General features: G+C 42.3%; 1 protein-coding gene across 1 annotated transcript in view; it reads right to left on the minus strand.

Annotated features, from left to right (window-relative positions):
* Window positions 1-2,144: 2,144 nt before the first annotated feature.
* Window positions 2,145-26,798, minus strand: part of LOC119659704 — a 63,703-nt gene continuing 39,049 nt past the window's right edge. The window contains exon 2 of the mRNA XM_038067957.1: window positions 2,145-2,671. Coding sequence (XP_037923885.1) covers window positions 2,529-2,671 — 143 coding nt within the window. The 3' untranslated portion in view covers window positions 2,145-2,528. The remainder of the gene's footprint in view (window positions 2,672-26,798) is intronic.

The following is a 26,798-nucleotide window of genomic DNA, read 5'->3' on the forward strand; positions in this document are numbered from 1 at the left end:
TTCAATGCGGGTGCGGTACTACTACGGTAGATTTAGATAGGTCTTGGATCAACCAGTATGAATAAACTGAGTCATTCACTCAGTGTAGAGTGGTACCGTTGTACTTATTTCAGCGGGGCCTTGATTATTGTCACAAAATCACTCCGTGTCTTAAGAGGACTGTGAGATTAAGTCAACTCAACAGGTATTCACGTAAAGCCACAGAGACGTAACTGTGCAATGCAAAACGCATAATGGGAGAACGCAGGAATTCGGCAAAATCAGAGTCTAATCACCATTCGCAACGCAGATGGGACGAGTCTACGAAAGGTCGGTGGACGCACAAGCTCACTCCCAACATTAGGATGTGACTTGGGCGAAAGTATGGGTTGACCAATTACCACATTACGCAATTCCTCACGGGACATGGGGGCTCCGACAGTAACCGCATCGCTTTGGATTGTATGAATCACCGAATTGTCCTAGATGCGGTGGCATACCGGAGAACCCAGAGCTCGTGATGTTTCACTGCCCAAGGCTCATAATGGAGGCGAGGAATCTGAATCATGCGCTGGACAGGAGCGTCGTCCTGGAGAATATAATTCGGAGATGGTCTGGTCAAAGGAGAACTGGCTTATAGTAATCGTAAAAATAAAGCAGAAGTTTCTGAAGGAAGAAAGAAGGGGGAAAGCAGAAAATAGCAGAAGCACGACTGCCTAAATGAAACCTCACTCCGCGAAGTAGTGCCTAAATAGTGACCGCGCGGCCCTGGGGTTGAAGAGATCGGGGTAGTTGGTCAAAGGTATTCTATCGAAGGGACGATTGGAGCAGCTACTCCGTGCTAGTTGGGCGATTCTGTACCTACCGTGGCGCGTTCCATTCTATGCGCTATAACTATAGAAATATTACGATAATTATTTTAAGTTTATGACAATATATTCAAGATGTTATTCTTTTGAAATAAGGACCGTAAGCGTCGTAGTAATAATATTGAAATAGAACAGAAACTCGCATAATCGCAATAGCTCTTAACTTAATAAAGATTAGGGTTAAGTAGAGCAGTTACTCGTTAGAGAACGGAATTTGGACCGCCACGATTTTCCAACAGAGTTTGAGAGAGAAGATATCACGCTTCTCCCTTCTAGTCCTCCTTTTCGCCTGCGGGGCTGGGGCTCGACGTTGAACCTTATCGTTTTGACATGGAAATAGTCCCTTTTTTGGTTACCGAAACTTTTTAAGGGGGATGGCCCCCGCAAGTTTGTAACGGGGTTAGAGAGGAAGAACCTTCTCTTCCCTATTGCAAGGATATCCACTCACCTTAGCGGGATAGGGTTGAAAATTCGAATTTTACCTCGTTACCAAAAAAAAAAACCAACTTCGAGGTCAATTGCCACGAGATTTCATCGGGTATGAAAAAGGAGCACCTGCCTCCTCCTTCTCCGCCATAAACTTCTCTTACACTCCAGTGAGGGTAATGATAATTCAACCATTACCCTAACCCGCATATGATCCATTGGAAATCAGCAAAAAAAACTGCAAATAGAATATACCAGAGCTGCGCGTGTATGAACCGGCGATTTGGCAACCTCATAAAGTCGACCATTGAGGAGAATTGTTAGAATTGTAATAACCACCTCACACAATGTGCTTGATCCACCTTTCATAACACGTATTGTCCCCTGAACATCAAAATAATCCTAATAAAACCAGTCCATCAGGAAACTAAATACTTTATTGAACACAATAAACAAATCAACAACTACCACGGAGCAATATCCTGGGGAAAATTGTCCGGACTTGAAATTTGAAATTTGCCAAAAATACAAATACAAAATATATAAAATTTAATGGGACTCACCGGAAAATACTCAGTCAACTACTGCACTCCAAATTAACAATAAAATACGAAGTAAATTTCCAAAACTTGGAGCCTGATTAAATGACAATCCTCACGACACCTCCATTTTGCACCACAATGTTATGTAAACTGACAGCAACTCGCTTTCCAATAAGAATATTTCTTACGAGTATTGACATTCTTATTGCATGAAACCCGTTCCCTCTTAAATTTCTAATTTGTAAGCAACATGTTGATGAGATGAAAAGTTCCTAATTCATATGTTGCTGAAATGCTTCCTGGAAAGATGTTTATTAAAAGCCAAAAATGATTATTCCCAAAGAAAATTTATTCAATTCAATTAGTTACAAATGAATTTCTTTTAAATGAACTTCTCAAAATTTCACTGAAATTAATCCTTTGAAATCTAATTCAATTGTTAACTTATGCATCTTACATAATCTTAACAGATATGTTGAACACAAATCTATATACCTCATTAATACATTCCTTTTACTATTTAGGTCATTTATCCTTTATTTATCATATATTTATCATGTAATAGTTTATGTATTCTTCATCATTTACAACTGAGTACTTCGCTGTAGTATATATTGTATTCGATTTATCAGAGAATCAATTATAATTTCCTCAAACTTGCTTGTTATTTTATACAGATGAAATTTTGTGGGCTAAGATTTAGGATGGCGCTTTAAACTCCTCTGTATTTTCGGATAAGCATGGCCCAAACATCTGGATATCGGGTTTGAAGGAAGTTCGTAAGCTTTTGGGCATTCTGTGCTTGTTGGGGTGAACAATTCCGGCAATTACGTAGGATAACTTCTGGGAGGGCAGCTGCAATAACAAAGGAAAAGATAAAGATTTAATCGACTTTAATTTAGTTTATTAACGAAAAAAATAATTGAGGAAGTATCAATTTCTAGGAAATTCCATACAAATTGGGTTTGGATTCAAAATTTATATACTAAGTCCTGTTTTAAATGTTTTCCGTAGGCAATAAGAGTCTACGAGTATCTCTTTAATTTCGTTACCCTCCTTGCGTATCTAATGATGTCCTTGAAGATAGTGCTCACTTCCTTAAGGTCCCGGTCCATGAAATGGAATCAGGCACTGGGTCCATTCACAATTCGATGGGTCCCAAAGCTACTTGTCATATCTCGATTTCATTCCGGCAGTAGAACCACGCTCTTTAGCTATAGTTTGGGAATAGTACAGACGCAGGAGTCTTAGCTTGGCCGGGTCTATAATAGGCTGACCAATCCCTTAGCTTCATATCAACGTACGACATATCATCTTTTATTGACTTTTACCCTACTAGAAATTATTATTATTCTCGTAAGGGAAAGTCGCACCGCGTCCTTGAAGAACTATTGTGCCCCTGCTGGTTATAGTGTATCTATTAATCATAGTATCTCAAGCAAGCCTATAACCGTTAAGAATTTTAGTATATTCTCCACTTCCAGATCTTTCAACTTTGCATCTGGTATTAAGTGTCCTCCCAGATGCTTCGACCTATTTTGTACTAGTGTCGGACACTGTCGCAAAACTTGTATAGAGGTTTCACACTCCACACAGAACCTGCAGGCAGTGTCCGTATATATCCCTAGCTTCCCTAGATCATAGTTTAGCCGACAGTGACCAATGAGGATTCCCACTATGATTCGAAGGATCGCCCAGTATAGTTCCTTGAACCGTTCCTCGTCATTTTTCAATGCCACAGCCATGAACCGGCGTCGCTCCTTCTTTTTTGGCTAGTTTGTCCGCCGTCTCATTGCCTTGCAACCCAACATGGCCTGGAACCCAGACTATCCTTATTGGACGAGCCGAACGTATTCAGTGTCCAAAGTAGTATCTTCGGACTGCATTTCTTTTTTTTTCTTGCTACGGACCTGTAAGTCATCAGAGCCCTCGTGGCTTTCCGACATGTGTTTTCCAGAGTAACTTTTGGTCTAGCATTATTCCCAACTATTTGACCGCTGTTTCTCGTTTCACATTCATGTCTTGTAACCTTATGGCTCTCAGGTGATCGAGCTTACGTCTCATAATGAATGGTACTATGGTGGTTTTGGCTGGATTGATGCGCAGTCCCACCTTCCCGCACCATGCACTAGTAACCCTTACTCCAGTTTGGATTCTATCACATAGGGTATCCTCATATTTGCCTCTACAGATTAAAACAATGTCGTCCGCGTAACTCTGGACCTGCATTCCAGTATTTGTTAGCACGTTCATTGCTATAAATTACTGAGGCATCCATCACCAGATACTTCGCTGAATGCTACTAACTGTGTAATTTGAACTACAATATCCATACTTAGTCAAGGCAGGTTTGCCTTCCTCCAGTTTCTGACAACTTTCGGACAATTATTTTAGTTGCGTCTACTGCCCTATAAGCAGTCGGCCACGACGGTCTTCATGAAGCATTGCTTTATAGAGGCCTCGGGATTACTTCTCCGCAAAATACGCAACTTTAATTGGTCGTCCGCGAGGGGCAGAATTTACCAATATATTTCTGCCCCGTCACCTAAGAAAATAAAGCTTGCCCAGGAAGAATTCACTGACTAAGGCTGATACCACTGGAAGCGGGGCTTCCATGTCGAACTTCCAAATGCTACAGAATAGCAACAGCATAGCAACCATTGTTTTTACCGTAGTGCGTAGCCTGATGGAAATGCTCGCACTTTTCCTCATCCATTTCGATCCTATCCTCTTTGTTGACCGTCATATACCAAAAGTTTCTTAGATTCTGTTGACACCATGTACAATGATACTTGCGAGGCGGCAAACCTGTAAACGCATGCCTCATCGGAACCTAACATTATCCAAGCAAGACACGTGTTCTGAGAGAGGAACCCATTTTCCACTGATACCCCCTTCAGCAGCGCAGGAAAATGAGAAGCATGACTGGTTTGGCTGGTTTCTTGCCTGGGAATAACTGATTGATCCTTGTTAAACGAAGGTCCCTTCCTTTGGTAACACGCCTCACGATAAATGCCTAAATTTCAATCTTCAACTCTTCCTTCAACTGAATGGTCAGGCGAACAGTGCCTATGGATATTCCTCCTACCCCTGAAACCTCCACATTTATTCTTTTCCAGCTGAGACGCCATATCAGAATATCAGCTACTTTGGCTCCGTGATGCAACGGATGGAAACAGCACACCCGTCCTTAACTTTCACCGTGAATAGGACTGTCGGTAAAATGTCGCTAGGGTCAAATAATTGGATTTGCAGCGTAATGTGATGTGTTTCCTAATACAGGAGCTTTTTCATCTATACTGTTAAGAAGATGAAGCATCGTTTCGTGCTGTTCATGACAAATTTCACATCTCAGCTTGGTATGCCTGAGACATCCCTCTCCCCGCAGGAATTTGTAGAAGTCACATAAAAAACGCCACCAATAATGGAGGAGCATTTTAATTTTATTTTGACTCCCTAGCAGCGTCGGACATCCGACCAGCCACACACATGAAGCACAACACCTGCTTCTTGTCCTCGCTTGCTTTTCCTATCTGGGTAATATCTCGATGAAACGGCTTCTTGCTCAAATTGCTTTCTATTTTGATATTAGACTTCCCTCTCGAAGGTCCACTCATCTCCTTCCAGTTCAAAGAAATTATTATAATTCGATTCTCCAGGAACTGTTCCAAATTCTCTATCGTCACGGGCGACTTCGGGCTCCTTAAGGAGCAGTCGAATTCCTGGTCTGTTGGGACATCAACTTTTCTAATTAACAGGCGTGGAATGGGGACGATTTGCTTGCAGTTTGTTCCAACTTTTTTTTAAGTTCTCGACTGCCGACCAGATGGTGTCGAAAGCTTTGATAATGGTATCGAAATTCTTTTGTGTTATCTGGGAGAGATCTATGAGCATCTGAATCTTCTTCTCAACCATTACTTGGCGATTACTGCAGCGTTGATGCAAAATGTTCGATAACCCGTTTCGCATCCGCTGTCAGTCTACTCTGAAGCATCATCAACCTTCAGCTCGTCCAATTCTAGGCCCATCGTGGAGAGAATTAAAAATTTCCTAAAATTACCCAGGTCCTTGCTAAATGTAGGAATATGTAGCATTGAGGGCAGAAGCTAGGCTGAAATATGGGATTCCAGGATGAGCAATCTTCAATGGGTACCTACTTCAACTAAAACCACCTTCAAATTGCTGAAACTTCCTTGGGACTGTAGACACGACTCCCGGTGGAACAGGCTTTTCTTTCTTCTCATGTCTTTTGGAGCTTTGGAACGACTTCAAAATCAACATGGCCCTGGAGTCGTCTCACAGGTGCAGTAATCTGCGAGAATCCATCACGGATAGAATGCCCTACTTCTCCTTAGTTCTTGTTCAGTCTTGACTTGGCCGGGTTTCCTCCTAATACACGTTCCACTTCAAGCTTTTTACCTTCCGTTATGATCCCCGCGTGGACCCTGATTACTAATTCCATAGGTTTCGCGTAGGCGTCTATCATCTCAGAAATCTTGTTCCATCGAAAGTACTCGTACATCAATATTGGTGGAAGATTTTGCCTGAGCTCAGCAAATTCTATGTCTGGGGTTAGACGCTAACAAGAAAACAGACTTTAGTTGCGCTGACGCTGAATGTTATTTGCCCTATCTGAAGCGATGGTACCATTAGAGGTCCTGAAAAGGACTCAGAAAAAGAGGGGAGTAGCAAAAACAAGCAGACAAGAATGAAAGTGCTCCCTAAAAACCCGAATCCGAACATGAGAAAGAAAAAACATTGTCAAGGTTAGGTTAACCCCCTGGAACAAGTCGTTAAACTAATGAAGCATTGGAAGAGGAAGGCACTATCATTTCTCCTCAGCTGCGGTGTCAAGGCGGGTGGGTTCCAGACGATATTTGATTAGAAAGTATTGAGGCAGTGGATGAGTTGGCTGAAAAAGGAGCAGAAATGACGCAACCCTTTTGTGGTATGGGGAAAAGGTGCATGACTATGGCATAACGAAGGAAGAGGAGCGGTTGAGGGAATTATAATGGGTGAACTTATCAGGAATGAAACAGTCCAGTATACTCCTGGGAAAACTTATATCAAACCGCCCGCAGGACTGTTCAAACCTCACTAAGAAAGGGTCAAAGCGGGAATACTCACGGAGATATCTGCTTGCAGATGTAGGAAGGTGCGATAAAGCCATCATTCATATTCAGCAATGTCTGGCGCTTGTGCAAAGTAAATTAAGGTATTTGGGAAAATACCATAGTAAAACACCTGGAGATAGGAAATACCCTAAAAGTCATGTCAGTTACAAGATTGATCGACATCGGGCGCTTACATTTCCAGCATTTTAATCCCTCTAGACTCCGTATACAGGTTCATAGGAGCCTTCTGGCAGATTATATCATAGTAAACGATTTATTAAGCATCAGCCCTGAAACCAGTCTAACCTACTTCAGTTGTGAGATAGAAGAATGCTTGTTGATATTTTAATCAAAACTGCTAAGAAAACACTGTAAAATGAAGCACGAGAAGATGCCCCTATCCCCCACTCCTTAAATAGATCCCGGACTTCATAATTCATCCAAATTTCAAGTAAATTACAATGGCCTTTCGTCATCCGCCAAATCGACTGGCACTCCTGGCACATTTCATTTTTAATTGACGTTGATATATTAAGGCGTATCAGTCAACGCAATAAACAACGTCTCAGAGGCTTCACCATCTAAAAGCGTTTGGCCTTCTAAGTGCTCGCGAAAATCGAAAAAGAACGGATCACATTGCTAATGAATGAGTTTGATTTCTGTCCTTCTGGGAAAATCTATTTTCAGTTCGATTGGATTCCGAAAATGTTCATGTAATTAATTGAATTCCATTCATTTCAACGCCTCCAACAGAGACTAGTGGAGAAAAAAGTTTCACGCGTCTGATAAGGTTGAAATTATTTAGGCCAGACAATTCCAATGAAGTTTCCAAAATTACCTTTTTCATGGAACAGTGGATGGAATAGTGGAAAGAGAAATGTGCTCGTGGCCCTTATTCTATAGTTAGTCCGTTAGACGTTAAACAATTTTTTTAAGGTTTCCGAAAATGTCCTTCTGAGAAGTTGATGTATCTATTTAAAAATGATTGACCCCTTTTTTGTTTGGCTGTAAACTGTTCCTAACGTTTTCAACTCCTTCCAAATTCGAACCTCATGTCTAGGTTTCTAAATTGTAGAATAAGGGACACACTTTTAAATGTCATCTAATAGCAGGATCGGTATCTGGTTTACATCAATAGATAACTTCTATCTTTGAAGGAAGTAGGAAGTTTTGGATGACAGTTCATCATCCAATATTAGATATGATGCCTGTTTAGGCATGATTATTTGAAGATATATGCAGGACATCTTTAGCCAAGAATCAAATGAAAATGGAAATTTTATGAAGCAGAGACAGGGCTGGGCAAATTCGGTCACCTTCTTTAGGTTGTTTTTTCAATACGTATACATTCTATATAAAGAGTCGAAAAGGGACGAGTTTAAATGGTTTTTTTTAGAACAGGATTCAGCTGTGCAGATATACTAATTATAAAAGGTCCGCGAAGAGCTATTATATAGATATTAGGCTATTTAGAGAAATCTTCAGGAAAAAAAATCCAGGCAAAATGAGCCCAGTAAACCAAAAAAATATTAAAAAATACCGATTGTGTCATTAGTCCTGTGACTCGCCCACACCGGAAGCCAACATGTGCACCTCCGATACCGAATTCGATGTCGTGGGTTAATCGTAAGGTAAAAATTTTTGGCATAACATAACACACCAACGAATGCCAGCAGGGCCTCTGCAAAGTCCAATCACAATGACTCATTCATTCCATTGCGGATTGGACTTTGCATGTTGATGCGAAAGAATCGACCAGAGCGTTCCTGGCCGTTGTTGATAGTGTGAAGCACTGGCTGTCACATTTGTAATGTCAATCTGTCTGCATCGAGCTGCGTTGCTTACACGATCTTTCAGCTTTAGGACTGACTAAAGTTTGTTAAAAGGTATACACATATTTTCGCCCAGGCACAGAAATCTTTACAAAATCAACCGCGCTCCAGATTGGTTGATCATGGAGGCATGTTCCATAATTACAGAGTACAGACCAGCCTAAAGGAGACTTCACAACGTAATAAAAAGGAGCAAAGCTCCCTGCTAGTAGGATCTGGTCGACGACGTGAATGGGGACCCGTGGGGACTCCAGTTACAAAATGATAACCAGAAAAATCAAGGCTCTGCCGAAACCCTGTTTACTTAAGGCCGAGCAGATGAACCGCATTGTACGGGCACTATTCCCTGCACACCCCGTACGTGATGATGAGGACTGCCCACTTTTCTCTATAAAAGACCTGGAACAGGCAGTCCTCCCTATGAAAAACAAGAAAGCGCCAGGACCCGATGGTATCCCTTCAGAGGTATACAAACTGATGTCCAACATCAGCCAGATCTACTGCTCAGCGCATACAACGCTTGCCTGAAAGAGAGCATTTTTCTTTTCATTGCAAGGCTGCGGGGCTAACGCTGATCAGCAAAGGGAAAGGCGACGTTGAGTTGCCGACTCCATACCGCCCACTTTGTATGCTTGACACTAGTAGAAGTAGACCCGCTAAACCGATACGCGCTGCCGGAGACTTACCACGAAGGTAGTTCGGTTTTAGAGTAGGGAGGTCCACAGTTGATGTTGTCATGCAAGTCCTGGATGTCGTTCGCCGAGCTCGACGGGTGATGTTCCTCGTAAAGTTGCAGCTGGAGTTTCGACCTTAAGTAGGCTAATGGCAATTATTAGGAGCCCTACGTCTCCTGATAAATTCAACGCAATCTGTCCTGCTCTACGACGCAGAGGTATGGTCTGACGCTCTTGGCAAGGTGGTATATCGATGCGCCTCGTGCAAGTACAGAAAGGGGAGTTTTGCGGGTGGCGTCTGCGTACCGCACTGTCTCTGAACCCGACGTAATGGTGATCGCGGAAGTGATCCTCGTTGCCTTTTTTGTTAAAGAGCCGCAAGCTATATGTAAGCGTAAGAGAGAAGAGATAAGGGAGGTGGTTGCTCGTGAAGAACGGCAACGCACCCTAGATGAGTGGCAACTCTCATGGCAAAATGAAACTAGAGGCAGATGGACGGCGCGGCTTATTGGCTACTTAGGTGCGTGGCTGAATCGGAAGCATGGTGAGACGGACTATTTCCTTACCCAGTTGTTAAGTGGGCATGGAAGTTTTCAGTCTTACCTGCACGAGATTGGAAAGGCACGATATCCGGATTGTACGTTTTGCAATGGAGCTGTGGACAACGCTCATCACATCTTTCTTTTCTTGTGGAAGGTGGAATGGGATTCGTCAACTCTATTTAAACACACGGTATCTCGCTCCAGACAACATGGTCAAACAGATGCAGATTAGCACTGACAGAAGGAGCCGTGTTGCGCATTACGTCTGGGTTCTCGTCGTTGCAAAGAACATAGAGCTACACCGAAGGAGGGGGTTCCTTGGACTAACAGTTCCCTTCCTTCTCTCCCCTTCCGCAGGTGAAAAGGATTCCCTGATTTGAAGGCTCCGTAAGGTGGGAGAGCTTAAGGGCTAGTCCGAAGCAATATGAAAAGCAGTTCTAAGTTTGTTCTTAGACGATGGAGAGGTGTTTAGTTGGTAGTCTGACGACGTACCATTGCGGGACTCCAAAGCTCTGTACGTAAATGCATTGACCTACCCTACCCAGAAAAATCCATGCCCTTCGTTTTAATTTTTGCAGACAATAAAAATCAGTCGATTGGATAAGGGAGCAAAATATATCGGCAAGGGGTTGATATGAGCACTCTTTCGTCTACAGAACTCACCATCATTATATCATTTTATGGCAGTCTACCATCGCTAAAACTTGAATATGACAATGGACAAAGACCTTTTAATAGCCAAGACCCAACTGCTACTGACGGAAATCTCCGATCTCTATTCAACAATATCTCTAAAGAAAAGTCGCTGCAAGTTATCCGACATCATCAGCAAGGAATAGTACACAATTCTTGAAATCCTTCTTCCTCCTAATTGCCTTGGGATGCGAACAGAATGTCAGTGGCAGATGGGAACTAGGTCAAGCTAAGCTGCATATGTGTGTTCAGAGTCAGTGAAAAAGTAAATCTCCGACAATATTATTGGAAGCAATTCCAAGATACAGACTGCAAGAGTTGAGTTCCAGAGGGATGGGAAACGTTTCACTACAATCAGCAAACTATGGGTATTTAGTAAAACAACCGAAAGGACGAGTTCAAAAAGAAAAAAAGCGCTCTAACTGGACAGCAGAAGTTGGTTTGGTAGTTCAATATTACATTCTGTAGGGAAACTATCTGATGCTGTAAGCAGTCGAGAAAAGTTTAATTGATTTTCCATCCAAAGTATTATAATTTTCATCTACTTCTCCAGTCGGATAAAATCAATAGTCTTTGTCAAGGGTTCCAATTTATAGCAAACTCTCTCGATCCAACTGGGAAAATAGCAGTAATTTCAAAGTTTCATTTGTAAGGAAAACATCCCTTTCAGAAAAATAAATCATTTTCCAAACTTTCCATAACAAATAAAACGATAAATGACCAACGATAAAAGCCAAACAAATATAATTTCCCCCGAAAACAATTTCATCAGAAAATACATGGTAAGCAAGGAAAATCAACAAACCGTCATAATCCTTATTTACGTTAAGTGCGCCATCAAAATCTTTCCCGAGAAAGAACCATTTCAATTTCAAATCATTTTCAATTAAGAAACCATACAATTCTTCCACTCAAATGATTTTCCAAGCACGATAATGATGAAAGCACTGGCAGCTGGTCTGAGTTTTCGTCTCCCAACTTTGCCGGTCCTTTCTCTGTACTCCAGGAACGGAATCGACTTCTTCGATCCTCTGTTGTGTTTGCAAGTCTTCAGCAACCATTCGCAATGATAAATAAAGACTGACTATAGTCAATGGCGACCTAATCTGAATCTTATCCTTTCGAATCGGAAGTTGAAATCACTTTGCTTGGTTCTTTTCTGACAAAATCTTCTCCCTATCACGCATCCTTTTGCCTGGATAGACAGGGGAATTTGCTAAAAGGATTATTTTTTCATACACTCTCATCCTTTTTTTCGGTTCTTTTTGTTAGTCAGTGCTTTATTTATTTACTTCGATTTGGATAATGCAAATACTACCATATCTTTGTAAGGAATCTGTTTTCTTGGGAAATAAGTTGCTTATACTGGCTTTGCCGAAGCCTCTCCTTTTCGGATGCCTCATTGTATTTTGTGCTCAAGGCGAAAGGTTGAAGGATACACATGTCTTTTATCGGAATCATTATAGAAAAAACTGAAAGGATTGACCCTTTTTTACAAAGCGATACTTGACCCATAACTCACTCTAAATAATGTAAGATCCTTCTGAAGTGGATGACTCTATTACCTTGACTAAGTGAATTTCTAAGGATGCGCATTGCAGCCTTTCCATTTTTTCCCATGTTAATCTGCAAAGTAATTTGTAAGTTGCTTTGTTGCTTTTCCTCAAATGGATAGCATTTAAAATAGGAGCGGAAGAGGAAGCCCTTTAGCCGTATTAGCTTAAGGTCCTGCAAAGGCGGTTAATGTAAACTGACTCCACAATGGTTGAAAGTCATTTAGTTAAGAAGACCGCTTCCAGGCTTCATGGTGGATAAATTTAACTTAAAACTCGTCAGTGAAACATTTGATTAACTTAAAATTCGTTGGGAGGTACATAGTAGGCCACGCGCTCTCTTTTTCACGATTGAGAGCGTTCCCAAACAGACACCAACAGAGCAGCGCTTCCTTGCAAATTAAACGCGGGAACTCGACTTGAAAATTGAATTTTCGGCACCAAGTTCATGGAGACCGCCCCGGAAATATCTAGTTGGAAATGGAATTTAATTTTATCCTGAAAGGGGTGAATGTGTTCACGCTTCGCAACTCTCATTCTGGAAGGAAGCACAAAGAATATTTTATAAAACTCGTAACGCGGTTAGAAGGCATTCATCGTCCTCTTTGGGTACTGAAAATCATGCGAGAGAGGTCCTTTGTGACTCTCCGCCGCGTATTTAAATACTCAAAGCTTTTCGGGGAAAGTCTACTAGTACTGAATATTAATGATGTAAAAAACGGAATTAAACGTGACCTTGCATAAAAGACGAGATTCACCTCGTGATAATTCAATGGAAACAGCTCTTTATGGCGGGAATTAATTAATTTGCCCCAGGCAATGCTGAGTAAACCTAATAATGGCGATCTTCTTGGATTGATAGAAAATGGAAGGCAGATTATATTTGAGATGAAGATATTTAATTAAAACCGCAAAAGAGGGTGGAAATTATTATAGCGACACTTTTACGGAACCCGTGGAGCGTAATTTTCTATGTTGGGATATGCTTTAGGGCCCTGAATGCAGATATCTTCTGAGAGATCATCATAAGATTTGAAAAATATCTCGTGGATGCTCTGTGTTACAATAAAGTGTCTGATGTCATTAAACATTCGCAGAGTCTCCCAATTTTTGAAATAACTCGAATATCAAATTAGAGTGAATTAGGACCATAGTTCCTAAATTGCCAGACTGGGAAGGGGCAGAACTGTCAACATGTATTGGGGATGATATACCAGGAGCACAAATGGTGACAGTTTTACTCCCAAAACCCACGACAACAGAGCCGGTTGATCTCATGGGCTCGCTAATAGGAGAATGAGGATCTCCATGCGCGATTATGGAGTCTTCAGAAGCAAGGTGGAGGGATCGGGGTAGATGACCAATCCCTGGAGGAAATTAAACATCGTAGCTGTCATATCAACTATCGATTTGGCAACATACCCATGCATGTGCACAGGGAAAAGCCGGGGAAAAACACCTCGGAGGAGACACCCGGTGAAAAGCATACCGAGGTCCCCGAAGAAGTCTCGAAAGTCATAGAGGCGGAAAGGACAGGATCAACCAGCAAAGTAGACCTGCTGCCCAGTGAAAAGCAGAAGCTGGACGATCTAGACCTAAAACTTCTAGGGCTTAGGGTGAATAGCGACGCGAAGGGAAACGCCATATCGGAGGAGGAGAGCGATACTCCGACAATGGAGAACAACTCCAAACAATAACGGAGCCAATGTCCAGCACTAAGATAACCCAGATAAACCTCCACCATGTGAAAGCTGCATGTGCGGTAAGAGCAAGGGCAAGTTCCAAGGAAAACATTGAAATAGTGCTGGCTCAGGAGCCCTGGGTGTACCGGGGGCAGATTCGCGGTCTGCAAGGAGGAACCCTGCAGGTAATTTGGGACTCCTCTTGTCAAAAACTAAGAGCCTGCATAATTCTTAAACGTAATTTAAAATACATATTTCTTTCAGAGCTGACCGAGGACCTTATGGCTATCCATGTCTTATTGGAAGCCGAGAGGAGCACTCGAGAGGCAGTCGTAGCATCGGGATACTGCCCAGGAGATGCACTGACTGCGTATAGCAGCGTGGTCAGGGAAGCAAAACGGAACAGCTTCAGGGAATTCTGTGAATGAATCGAACAGATCACAGAAGCAACCAGGCGGTGGCAGGCGACAAAATTCTGCCTGACATCCCAACAAGGAATAAAAGGGGAGGAAAGGAGAACTGGAAACTAGCAAAAGGGTTATGCTCAGAAGCTAGGCTAAGGTGTGCAGTGGGAACTTTTAAACCACTGAAATCTCCCGGCGTAGATGGCATTGTCTCAGCACTAATCCAGAGAGGCCTAGGAATCATCTTCTGAGGGTGGTAAGGGGCAACATAGCCCTGGGATATATACCAAGGGCATGGAGACGGGCAAAAGTGGTCTTTATTCCGAAAGCGGGTAAAAAGGATCCTCTTTACCCTAAATCTTTTAGACTAATTTACCTAACATCGTTCGTATTCAAAACGGTGGAGAAGGTCATAGATAACTATATAAGAACTAACGTTCTAAAGCATAATTCCCTATATCACTGTCAACACGCTTACCGGGCGGGACGGTCAACTGAAGCTGCCCTGTATCAGCTGGCGGATATACTACGGGATGCCATAGAAAGGTGGGACTGCGGATCAATCCAGCCAAAACCACCATAGCACCATTCACTAGGAGACGTAAGCTTGATCACCCGAGAGCCAGAAGGCTACATGGTGGTGAAACGAGAAACAGAGGTCAAATATTTGGGAATTACACTACACCAAAAATTACTCCAGAAGACACATGTTAGAAACACTTGTCGGAAAGGCACGAGAGTTCTGATGACTTGTAGGTCCATAGCAGGAAAAAAATGGGTTGCAGCCCAAAGATATTACTTTGAATATATACTGCAATAGTAAGGCCAATGATTACCTATGGAGCGGTAATCTGGGCAGAAAGAACCCAACTCAGCACACAAGCCAGGCAATTATATAAACTCCATAAACTGGCTTGCGTGTGTATCAGTAGGACAATGAGGACATGCCCAACTTCATCCTTGAAGGTCCTTCTGGGATTAAACCCTCTCCATCTGCACATACAGATGCAGGCAGGAGGGCAATATTTAGAATTTCCGGGAGTATCAGTGAGGCGGGGAGCTGCCTCAACCGAAGAAAGATTGATATTCTTTCTAGGCGGTGTCCTGAATTACTGATATCAAGGGATAACATGACAACGAGGTTTCACTTTGATAAGAAGTTTGAAACACGTTGGAGTAACAAGACAAACTGGGAGAGCGTGGCTGGGACATACGGTTTAAACCAGCAACAGCAGAGAGAGCGGGTGCCTGTGGCATTGATCCAAGGAAAATATACTTGGAGCCAATGGGTAGTACACTACCATATTCTAGACGGAAATATACGCTGTAGACTGATGTGCCTCCTTTAATCTCCAAACGAACTACTAGTCCAAGCAGGTGAACTCTAAACTGGTATGGGGATGCCTTGAGAGACTGAATATGCTCGGCTCGTCCAACAAGATCTGGATACTCTGGGTTCCAGGCCATCATGGGTTGGAAGGCAACGAGGCAGCGTACAAACTAGGAAAGAAGGGAGCAGGGGCGCCTTTACAGGGGCCAGAACCCTTTTGTGGAATCGAAAACGGTTTTATTGCTAAGACATTAAGAAATGAAGAGGAACGATTGAGGGAACTATACTGGGCGGCCCTAGCAGGAACGGAATAATCCAGGGTGCTTATTGGGGGATACGAACCAATGCGCACAAAGGATTGCTTAAACCTCACCAAAAAGAACCTCCGAATCATAGTGGGAATACTAAGTCAAAAGGTGTCTGGAAGGGGTTTCAACATTGAATGGTGACTTCAACTCAAAGCACGCCTCCCGTGACCACAAATAATCAAAATGAGGTAACCCTGTTTAAACAAATCCGCAAGCAGCTTCCATTATACCAGCTTGAGGCGGTTCTACCTGATACACCCACACGACCGGCTATTTAGTCCATGCTTGACTATTGCTTGCTGTCTGAGGAAATCAGAAACTTTTTTCAGGTGCAGTGCTTTCAAATAATGCCAGCCATGTCTGGCCACTTTATAGGACAACTCAAACTACCCTTCTCCTTACAACTGCAAACACGAGTACACCAAACAATGAGATCTTTCGCCCATGTTAACTGGACAAATTCAAGTGAGGCTTCAATGCTAGTCCTGAAAAAACAACATTGCCCACAACTTTAGTAACAAAGAAATCGATGAGGTTATCATATTGGCTACTGATGCCATCAACACTGCTACACGCGAAAATGCTAAACTGAAATCTTGATACACCGAAAAGTCAGGGAGAATTGGTGCAGACATCTTAAACGAAACATATACTGGAACTTCGTTCTTACTAAGAACAGGGTTGCTCCCTGTTCCCCTGCAGTGATGCAAGAAAAGTTATTATGTAGCACAGAGTTATCGTCTCTTATAATACAGATAAATTGACAACCTTCTCTACCTAAATTCCGTCCAACAAACCGTTTGACACGAAACATTTTCTGAGCTTATGTCAACTCATGGAACTTACTATAACTCTCAATGGTAAAAATCAACTGAGCCAGAGGAAATCTCTAACTTCATAATTGAGAACCTACCCAAGACCTCAATAAAGATTCTTCTCGCAATCTTTAGTAACTACATCAATGATGACAACTTTCTCAGCACCTGCAAGATAGCAAACTTCAGGCCTCTCTCTCTATTGTCTTGCTTGGGAAAGATTTTCGAAAAAGCATAGGCTGTAGGATTCGTTCGATATAGCAACCTCGACAGTATTAAGTTCTATTCATACAATCCTGCAGCTGGCGTATCCAGCACGGAGCGTGCCCACCACAGCACAGACAAAGTATTCATATGATCCAGCAGAACAGAATTGTTCTGTACATTTATGTACTATAAGAGCATTCAGCAGCAGGCGTTCTGGATCCAGCACGGCGCGTTTGAATGGTCTCAAAACTAATATTATCTGATCGTCCTTGTATTAGTTCCACAAAATTGTGGTTAATACTTGCTACCCTTGAGCAGATAGCTTTCCTCCTATCAGGTCACCCTAAGTAAAAAAAATTAAGTAGAGTACTAAGCTGCTCCCTGGAGCTGTTTAGTAAATCCATATAAACCAAAACACTCAGGAGTCAACTTCTGCTCCTAGACCCCAACAAAAAAGTCGAAAATTTAATTTATTCGAATTTTGAAGTGGGAATCATGGAAACAAAAGTTTTCCAGATAATATACCGAGAAAAGTTTTAATGTTGCTTTTAGTTCAACTGGAGGCAACTCCAAACTATGTGAGTGCATTATGAGAACTAGTAGAGTTTCATTACGAGAGTGAGTTTTCAATCTTAATGAAATATTGATGATCTCGTCATGCTACGAGAAAACTTTTCTGCTATCTTTCATAAAACTTTTTTAAACTATTTCCAGATTTTTTTTTTCAGTATAGAACAAACGCAGGATGAAAATAATGAAAAGAGATTAGTTTGAAAAAAGTTGGTTGGGACGACAGTGTTCATAAATGTATGTTAATGGAGGGTCCTGTACATTGGAAATAGAACATAGAATTTCCACCCCCTTAAAGAGAAGTGACAGAGAATTGTTAAGGAAGATGGAAAAACAGATTTTGAGATTGGAAAACAGACAAACTGACAGAGAGACTGACCGATAGATACACAGTCTGTAAGAAGTAGTTGGTCTCCCATCAGCTCGACCCCAGAAGATCTATTGATGATTAGATACGTACTCCTTTTCCAGACTGTGCATGTACACGTATTTGCTCATTTTTAGTGCATGAAAATTGTTATGGAAAGAACACAAAAACGAAAATAAACGCCTATAACCCCAGTATCGGAGATTTTTTGGGAATGAGCAACGAGCTTCCAGCCGCCAATATCCCTTGACCACGGACCTGGGTGGCAGATATGTTGGACACCGTGGCATTCAATGCTGGCCGATGACTCCAACTCTCGACAACCAACTCATTAGGTTAAGTAGGCAGTTAAAAGAGGTATCCAGGACCAAGAAATGGACTCATTCAGATGAAGCTCGTCAATCCTAAAAGCTATCCCAAAACTTAAGGCAGAAGAAGGCAAATATCAGTTAAACCAAATGATAATGGACTGCACACAAAGAATTATCCGGCCAAAATTGAGAGATTACAGTCTTGATCCTGACGGGCTGCTTTTCATGCAGCATGGAGTTGAGTTGAGCCGTTGGAACTTCCCGAGGACAAATGCTATGTGTTCCAAGCCACATAAAGCAAGGTATGAACTTCAGTCATATGAGTCAGGATCTTTTATTATTATAAAGGACCCTGTGGTCAGGCTAAAAATTAGAACTTGCCACGGAAAACATTGAAAACGTGTTACCCCAATTACGTTACCGCATTGCCATTGACTTATGATCAAATAAAAAAGTATGGGAAAATTAGGGCCCTAGGGAGATCAGCATGTGACTAAAAGGAAAAAGGCACACTGGCACTTCTGAAAAATTGAACTAAAAATTCAGAAAAGGGGAAGCAAGTGTCACAAAGGGTGTGTCGGCGACCAACTCGAAGCCCAAAGCGGACATGATGGCGAATGAACCAAGGTCATAAACAAAAAGGCGAAAAAGGAAGAAAAGATGTGGATCGGCCTAGATCGTTACCTATAACAAGGCAATGTGTCTACGCAGAGATACTCAAAAAGATTAAAGCTTACCCCGACCTAAAATACCTTTGCACAAATGTCAGTAGGATCCGAGGAAACTGGGGAGGAGGTGAAAGTGAACAAAATTGAAGGCTTCCTTAACAAAGGCAAGAACCCACTTGGGGAGAACGATGCAGTTCATGCCCAAAATCAAAAGATCTATATACAATGCAATCTGCTTATCGATAAAGTCAGATCCAGAGCATTAATTCGAACTGCCTTGAAAAACCAATTCAAGTGTCAAGGATGTAGTACCCAAACGGTCACAATGCGGGTTTGGTGTTCACCGAAGGAAATGTTCAAATTTGATAAATTGTCTATCGTCTAAGGGAACACCGCCTATTAAAAAATCCTGCAAATGCCTCATGTTTGAACACTTCGCAAAGACATGTACTAGCAGCGCTGATTGGTCCATGAAGAGTATATTGCCAAGGAGTATACCAGGGACCCTAAGTGGACGAGATATCGGGTATATCGTCAGAGCTGGCAAATACTTGGAAATTATGAAGCCTTAACTACAATAAGAAAATGGAGACAGTTCAAATAATCCTTAATCATTACAGAGTCGCTCAAAGTTGACTTGTGGAAGCGGCTTATGAGTCCGAGTGAAAATTTTCATTATAACTAAAGCCTAATAACGTCCTGACTGTAATGTATGGATCATACATTCGACAGAAGGAGCGGCGATAGGATCGTGAGGTCGCCAAGTCATGCCAAACTGTATGAGTCAGTCCGCTAATGACCATGCTTTACAACCTTATTCTTGACGTAAAGGGACGAGAGGGAAAATAGAATGATAAACGTAATGGGCGCAATTTGAAGCATTTACACAATGGCACATAATACTAGCCAACGATGATGACGCAAACACCTAAAAAGAGCCCGGTTGAGTTGTAAAACTAGCCTTTATCAGTGCTGTATAGACGCGTAGTATTATATATGTATACTGATATGTCCGCAAGGATTACATCTACAGTGATTAACTGGAAATCATTTCACAATTATCTAGGGTACTACAGGACAGAAAATCGGATTACCCGAAACTGAGAAAGGCGCCTGGTTCGGAAAATAATGAACTGACTAGTCTTTGACGGACTTTCTACCGAGCCAGGTAAATGACTCAGAGGATCGTAGGTATGTAGTTGGCTATCGAAAATTTTAAAAGAATCTGCTCTGAATCAAACGTAAACCAATGAGGAAGTCGCGTTATATCTTAGAGGCAGTTTATCCCCACAGTTCAGATACATAACTCTCTTGCTAAAAATCTCGCAGTCCGAAGAGACGAACTTCTGGAAATCTGCAGTAGAATGTGGAAACGACGTACTGAAAGAGACCCTTTAGCCGCGATAAAGTCTAAACCGTTTGGAACTTGTATTCAGAGAGGATGCTAGCCACGTCTTAGAAGCACTAACAGCTGATACTGCTTTCCCAAGGTTGGTAAATCCCTTGCGGCGAAAATGAAGCGGGTAATCTACAACAGATGGCTTAGACTTGACCATTGATGCCATCAAATTGGGCCCGGCGATATATTCGGAACTCCCGCGACCACCATTACGGCCGGCTTAGAGACAGTGCGATAAACAAACACCATCCGCAAAGCACCCTATCTCTGCACTTTGGCAAGGCGTTTACGATGCACCTCTTTGTCAAGGACATCAACCCATACCTCCGCGTCATAAAGTAGAAGAGACTGCGTTGGTTCTATAAGAAGACGTGTCTTGATAGGTATACATAGGTCCCCCAGCATTCGCAATTAGCCGACTCAACGCCGAGACTCCAACTACAGCCCTGTCCGCTGCTGGTTTGATTTGTTAAAATAAGCTCAGATACTTAACCGCTGTTTTTGACCCTATAGTCAACTCGTCAATCGATACGGGACGCAGAGTCTGGTCGAGATGACTACTTCGATTTTTTTTCCAGTGCAATGTTGAAACCATGTGCGCATCAATCTCCCAAGTCTGCGTTATGCCTATTCAACTAGCGACAAGTGCGCGCCTCTTCTGATATGTTGAGTCTTACAAGACTATTGTAGGAAGCGTTCCAGATGTCCCGACCCAGGATGGATCCCTGTGCTACTCCCGACGTGATCTCTATCTTCATCTGGCCCTCTAGCGTCTCATAAAGCAGGAACGATCTCTGAGATAATCTCTCAATATTCAGAAAAGATAGCTCGACACATGGAATGCGTTTTTTTAATGTGCTTAGCATAGCTATGGAATTGAAGGCTTGCTGACATCAAACGTTATAAGGAGCATTACCCGTCGGATCGGCGACTGCATACCTCGGCACGGTGAACCGCATCTACGATCTCTATAATAAGATCACCCATCCCTGCTCTGAACCCAAAATCCCTTGGCGATAAATTTCCTGCAGCCCTGGTGAACTTTTTGAGCACTTTCCCAACTTTGTCAAGCATACAGGCGATATGCAGACGGGTAGCTCAGGATCTCCTTTTCTTTTGCTGATTAGCGCGAGTTCCATCCCCTTCCAGCGAAATGGAAAAATTTTCCACTTCAGAAAGACATTGAACGCCCCGAGCAACAAGTCTAGCCATTGGCGGAACACCAGTTTGTAAACTTTGTCCGGAATGTCAACAGAACCAAGGGCCTTCTTATTTTTCATAGCGATAATTGCTTCTTCGCCGCCCACCAGTACGCAGAAGGCTTCCCACGGTTGTGATCCCTTCGGGCATGGAAGCTTCATAGGCTGTCATTATCAGATTCATCACTGAATTTACGACAGTGCAAGCTGTAACGCTACTCCCTCAAGCGCGACTCCGCCTGTTCCAAGAGCTTTGGCGAATCCCCCGTTGTTCACCTTCGAATCGTCTTCTTAAGGTCTCCACCCGGCCACCGATGCGACGGTGGCAAAAATCGCGATGCAAAAGTTAAGTGGTAAAAGCGTTTCACCCGGTTTCCCATGAGATTTGGAGGATACCGCCAGAGTCTATACAGATTCGATACTTCACCGGGTTGTCCAATCTGTGATGGAGCCCCATGATGTGATGCTTTATGGTTGTTCCACGAAGGAAGAGACGTGGTAAAAATTGCCCCCTCCCCAAACTGACATATACAGACTAGTGTCTTTCAAAGATTTTCACATGGAAGTAACTGGCAACTCAGGAACCTGGATGATTACTGCCACTTCAAGCTAGTCGACCTTCTGACGGACTCTCAGCTTGCTATCACACTGCATAAACCACAGGATTTGCTTTTCTGAGTTTCCAGGGCATATCGTTGTTCCATTTTTGTAGAAAGACAGGAATTCGATATTACAGGGAAGCCACCACATTTTTCGTTACCATTCCTGCTCGAATTTCATTAGCTTCTACTTTTTTTTGTGTCCACGGAAGAAGGAAGGTTTTTCTTTCATTCGATGTACTCATAGGCAGAAGTACTCGTAATCATTCACTTGCTTCCATACAAACTTTTCAGATGAAAATTTTATTCAACTGCTGACAGGACCATAATCCGTACTTCAACCTGACCCGGAAGGAAACGAAATAAACATTGAGAGCTCAATTTACCATTCTCATAAGTATATGAGTATCTACCAGGACTGAAGACGCATGGAGGACCTTTTTTCCTATGTACTCGCACAACAAAGCTCTTAATTGCTTCCTACTCAAACTGTTGATTCCATTAACCAACTCGAATAAATAAGCAGGATAATATTAAAAAGGATACCAAGTAGAATAACACTGAAGACCATCAACATTCCTCTGCAGAACATGATACCACGTATATAACTTATACATCTACAAAATCGTCCCTCATTTCTGCACTTAACCCACATTCCTCACTTCACAACTCCACCAGTCAAGTGAATGGAAGCACTGTAAAGTAAGATCCCAGTGAAAATTGGGACGAGTGAAGTGAATTTAATGTTTTCCCGAGCGGTAATTGAGAATGGTGAAGTACACTCAGCTGAAACATCAACGTACTGTAAACTCGGGTACTTATACTTACACTTAAGAGATACACATTTCATTAAGTCGTACTTATGCAAACGCCCCGAACATCGCTGTAGTCAAGATGTAGATGACATGCGGAAACTAACAGACAACTTGGAATCCTTATGTTGTATCTGAGTGAATGAGGCAAGAACTAGTATAGCTACTGGGGATGCAAAATAGAGCTCAGTAGACGATTGTATTTCATCGTTGGGAAGGACATAAAGCAGCACAAAGGACGAAAAACAAGTGCTAGAAAAGGGTTGTAAAGGAGATCAGGAGTGTCCGGATGGATGACGCTCTCGTTTCAATTATTTGCAAGCTTCTTTTGAAATCCTGTCAGAGACTAATTCCCAATAATCCCTCTTGGGCGCTTGCACATGTGAAAGAGTGCAGGCGAAACGGTATTCAAATCTTTGTAAGAACAGCTTTGGAAGTAGATTCCAAGCAAAAGATACGTCTAAATGCATGAATATCAGCAGGCTCCATTTTTGCAATATTTGCTTTCCTTCCTGCTACCTAAAAAGCAAGGCCTAGTCCTCTCCCTTAGCGAAAAATTTCCAGAAACTCTAATATAAGTGAAACGTCAGCAAACGGCAAATTAAAGTGTCTTTTATAATTGTTCAACTAGGACGAAATGGGGGGATGAAGGCTCAGTGAAATATCATCGCTATCATGGGATCAGTCACTGTTTGGATGCTTAAGTACCCAAGGAGAACGGCATACAATTTCATGTTTAATGGAAAATGTGAAAAGATAGGGGAAAATGAAGAGAAGTCAAGGGAGTGGGGGAGTTGGGTCGACTAAATAAACGAAAATGTCTTTTTCTGAAAGCAAGGATGTTGTTATATTCGCTGCGATAATGATATAGTCTGAGATATACGGCGTGTGGTACTCTATGGGGTTCATGTATTCCAGGCTGAGATAGATGGTATTAAATTTAGTTTAGTCATGAAGCTCGTATACTTGACTTTTCGATTTATATGAAGAAAGTTTTTGAGTGGGGTTGAAATACTGAGGAGGAGACGTGTTAGACAGAACTCTCAGGCATGATTCATTATTTTTATGAACTTGATGTCAATCTTATGTGGTTGCGGATACAGGGTGCGATAAGAGCTCCGCTACATGATCCCATCAATCTGGCATGAGTCAATTATGCAAGAATGGTATCAGAGAGATGGTGTTAACGCAATAATTAATGAATTGATAAGCTAGACTGGCGAATGAGATTGAATGAATGATGGCAGATTATTGATGGATTAAGACTGATACAACCATTTTTTCCTGATTCGACGACATCAAACATAACAATGTCCTCGCTTTGAGCAGCGGAAATCAATTTAACACAGCTAGCGCGAACCCAGCCCCAAGTGGTCAAATTTTTCCGGACGTAAACGCCTACGCTCTCATTTTCGATCACGTTCACAGCCCAGGTCCCAAAACCTTCAACCCCAAGGTATATGCTGGTATCATTGTAGATTTAATGCCGCAGCCAACGAATACATGAAATCGTGAAACTGGACTTCGCCATCAGAAGTGAATAAAGGTAATAAACTGCCCCGTTTCTTCATCTTCTGTCGCCGCCAGGTTTCCGTCTACTGAAAATTCCGAATCCCGTGTAAAAACGCATGGTTCGAGCTTTCGGTTGTCAACTGGACACCAATTGCCACACACGGAACCGCTAATTTCACACTCAGACCTCGGCCTTTGACGCGATTTCCCTTGGACATTTATTATTAACCTATACTTGAAGCAGATTTCTTAGCACATTACGGACTCCTTCCAAATCTCCAGCTCGCTTGTCTTCGTGCTTCAACAACTCACCTAACCTACCAAAAGAAGATCGCAAAATGTACAATTCCGACAATCAAGACAATTACTGAAGGAACCTCTTATCATGATATTCTACAGGTGTTTCCGAAAACAATTCGTCCAGATGGAAATGGAAAATAGGCAGTTACTTTAAAACCCGGACGATTAGCTTCGGACAAGCTAAACATTGCGAAAAAAGAATTCGGTACCATGATCCAGCTATGTTTGGCACGTCCATCAAATTGTCCGACCAGGTAACAGAATTTAACCAGATACCGGTAGATGAAGAAGATATACCCAAGACAGTCATTACAATACCGGTCGGGTTTTGTGAGTTTCGACATCGACAGCCCATGGAATGCAGCGCCAAAATTCCAACGATTCATCGACGAGGCTTTGTTATGCTTACATTGATGACATATAAGTCACTTCATCTTCACGTAAACAGCACGCCAACAACATAAGAACTGTTTTTCAAAGGTTGAAACAATATACAGTAGTGGTGTATCCAAGTAGGTCATAGGTACCTGACTAATCAAAGTCAAAGCGGTCCAGTCATACCCGCAACCATGTTGAACTTTTACAGAAGGTTCACCCACCCCCAGAATAGCAGCAGTACAGGCACCACTGAACAAATTTAAAGGAAATACACCAATTATCTGGAACAGCGAATCTACCATAGCTTTTGGAGCTTCCAAAAGCGCACTGGAAAAGGCAACACCGCTTGCACATCTAAAATCTGACGCATCTTTGTCTATTTTCTTCGATGCATCTGACTTTGCGACTGGAGCAGTCCTTCAACAACGGATTAACTGTGGTTGGCAACCATTGGTTTTCTTTTCAAGAAAGTTTGGTCTAGCAGAGCGTAATTCGAAGCATACGACCGGGAACTACTGGCTAAGTACCTAGCGATAAAATACTTTCAATGCTGCTGCCTGACCATGGTATACCGCTTCTCAAGATGGCCAGAAGTAGCACCTATTCCCGTTCAAGAAGCCATCACAGTTTCCATAGTATTCCTTCACATATAGATTTCCAGATTCGGGATACCAGTTCGGATCACCGCAAATCAAGAAAGATAGTTTGAATAGAGGTTCTTTCAAGAACTCAGCAACCTGACCGGCGGAACCCACATCAAAACTACAGCACACCATCCGGCAGAATGGTATGGTCAAGCATTTTGGCCGTAAGCTCAAAACAGCAATACGATTTCACAATAACCCTTGGACAGAAGCATTACCTGTCGTGCAACTAGGCACAGCTGGGAAGGAAGACCATGACGCAACTACAGTGGAAATGGTGTATGGTCAGTCATTTCGCCTCCCAGACCAATGTTTCGAATCACAATTCCACGACAAACAGATATGCATGTTCAATTTCACCAACGAGTTAAGATAGTTGATGGTCCAATTGTTAAAAGAAACCTTAACAAGGCAGAATTAGCCATTTATCGCTTTTTAAGCAAAGGTTTGAATCCTAAAAAAAAACGTACACCAAAATGGTCCCAAAAGCGTTGACCAACATAGAAAGAACGTGCAAATATTTCGGAACCAAAAACTCTTTGCAATGTATGAGAATAACATTAATTTTTAAAATTCAGCAGTTACCGATAATGAACCATGGATCTACCAGTGAATACCGGAAATAGAAAGGTAGAGTTAAGAAGGGCAATCGAAGCCGTTCTTATTGACTTCTGTGACATGAAGCGTTCTACATCCCGGTTCATACCTAACAACGCTATTATAAACAAAACTTTCTACTGGGAAATGCCCAATCAACTGAAAAGGGTGGGTCCCTCGCTGTCGAAATGGGATCAAAAATGCGTACAAACTTTATCACTTTAACGAGCCAAGCCACAGGCTTCGTTGTCACCGATTTCCGGCAAGGACCCATACCACATTGATGGCTCAGCTTCCCCACAGCCCCCAATATGTCCTCTACTCGCTCATAAACAATAGTTAAAGGAAAGCTTTCAAAATAGGTAGGCTTATAATTCATCATTACATCCCAAAAAAAGGCTGTCCAAGGCTAGAAAGACCGCGTTCACAAGTGTATCGAAACGGTATTAGTACTTATCCTGTAAAAGTCCAT

This window comes from Hermetia illucens, chromosome 6 (genome assembly GCF_905115235.1).
Source record: "Hermetia illucens chromosome 6, iHerIll2.2.curated.20191125, whole genome shotgun sequence".
Taxonomy (NCBI): domain Eukaryota; kingdom Metazoa; phylum Arthropoda; class Insecta; order Diptera; family Stratiomyidae; genus Hermetia; species Hermetia illucens.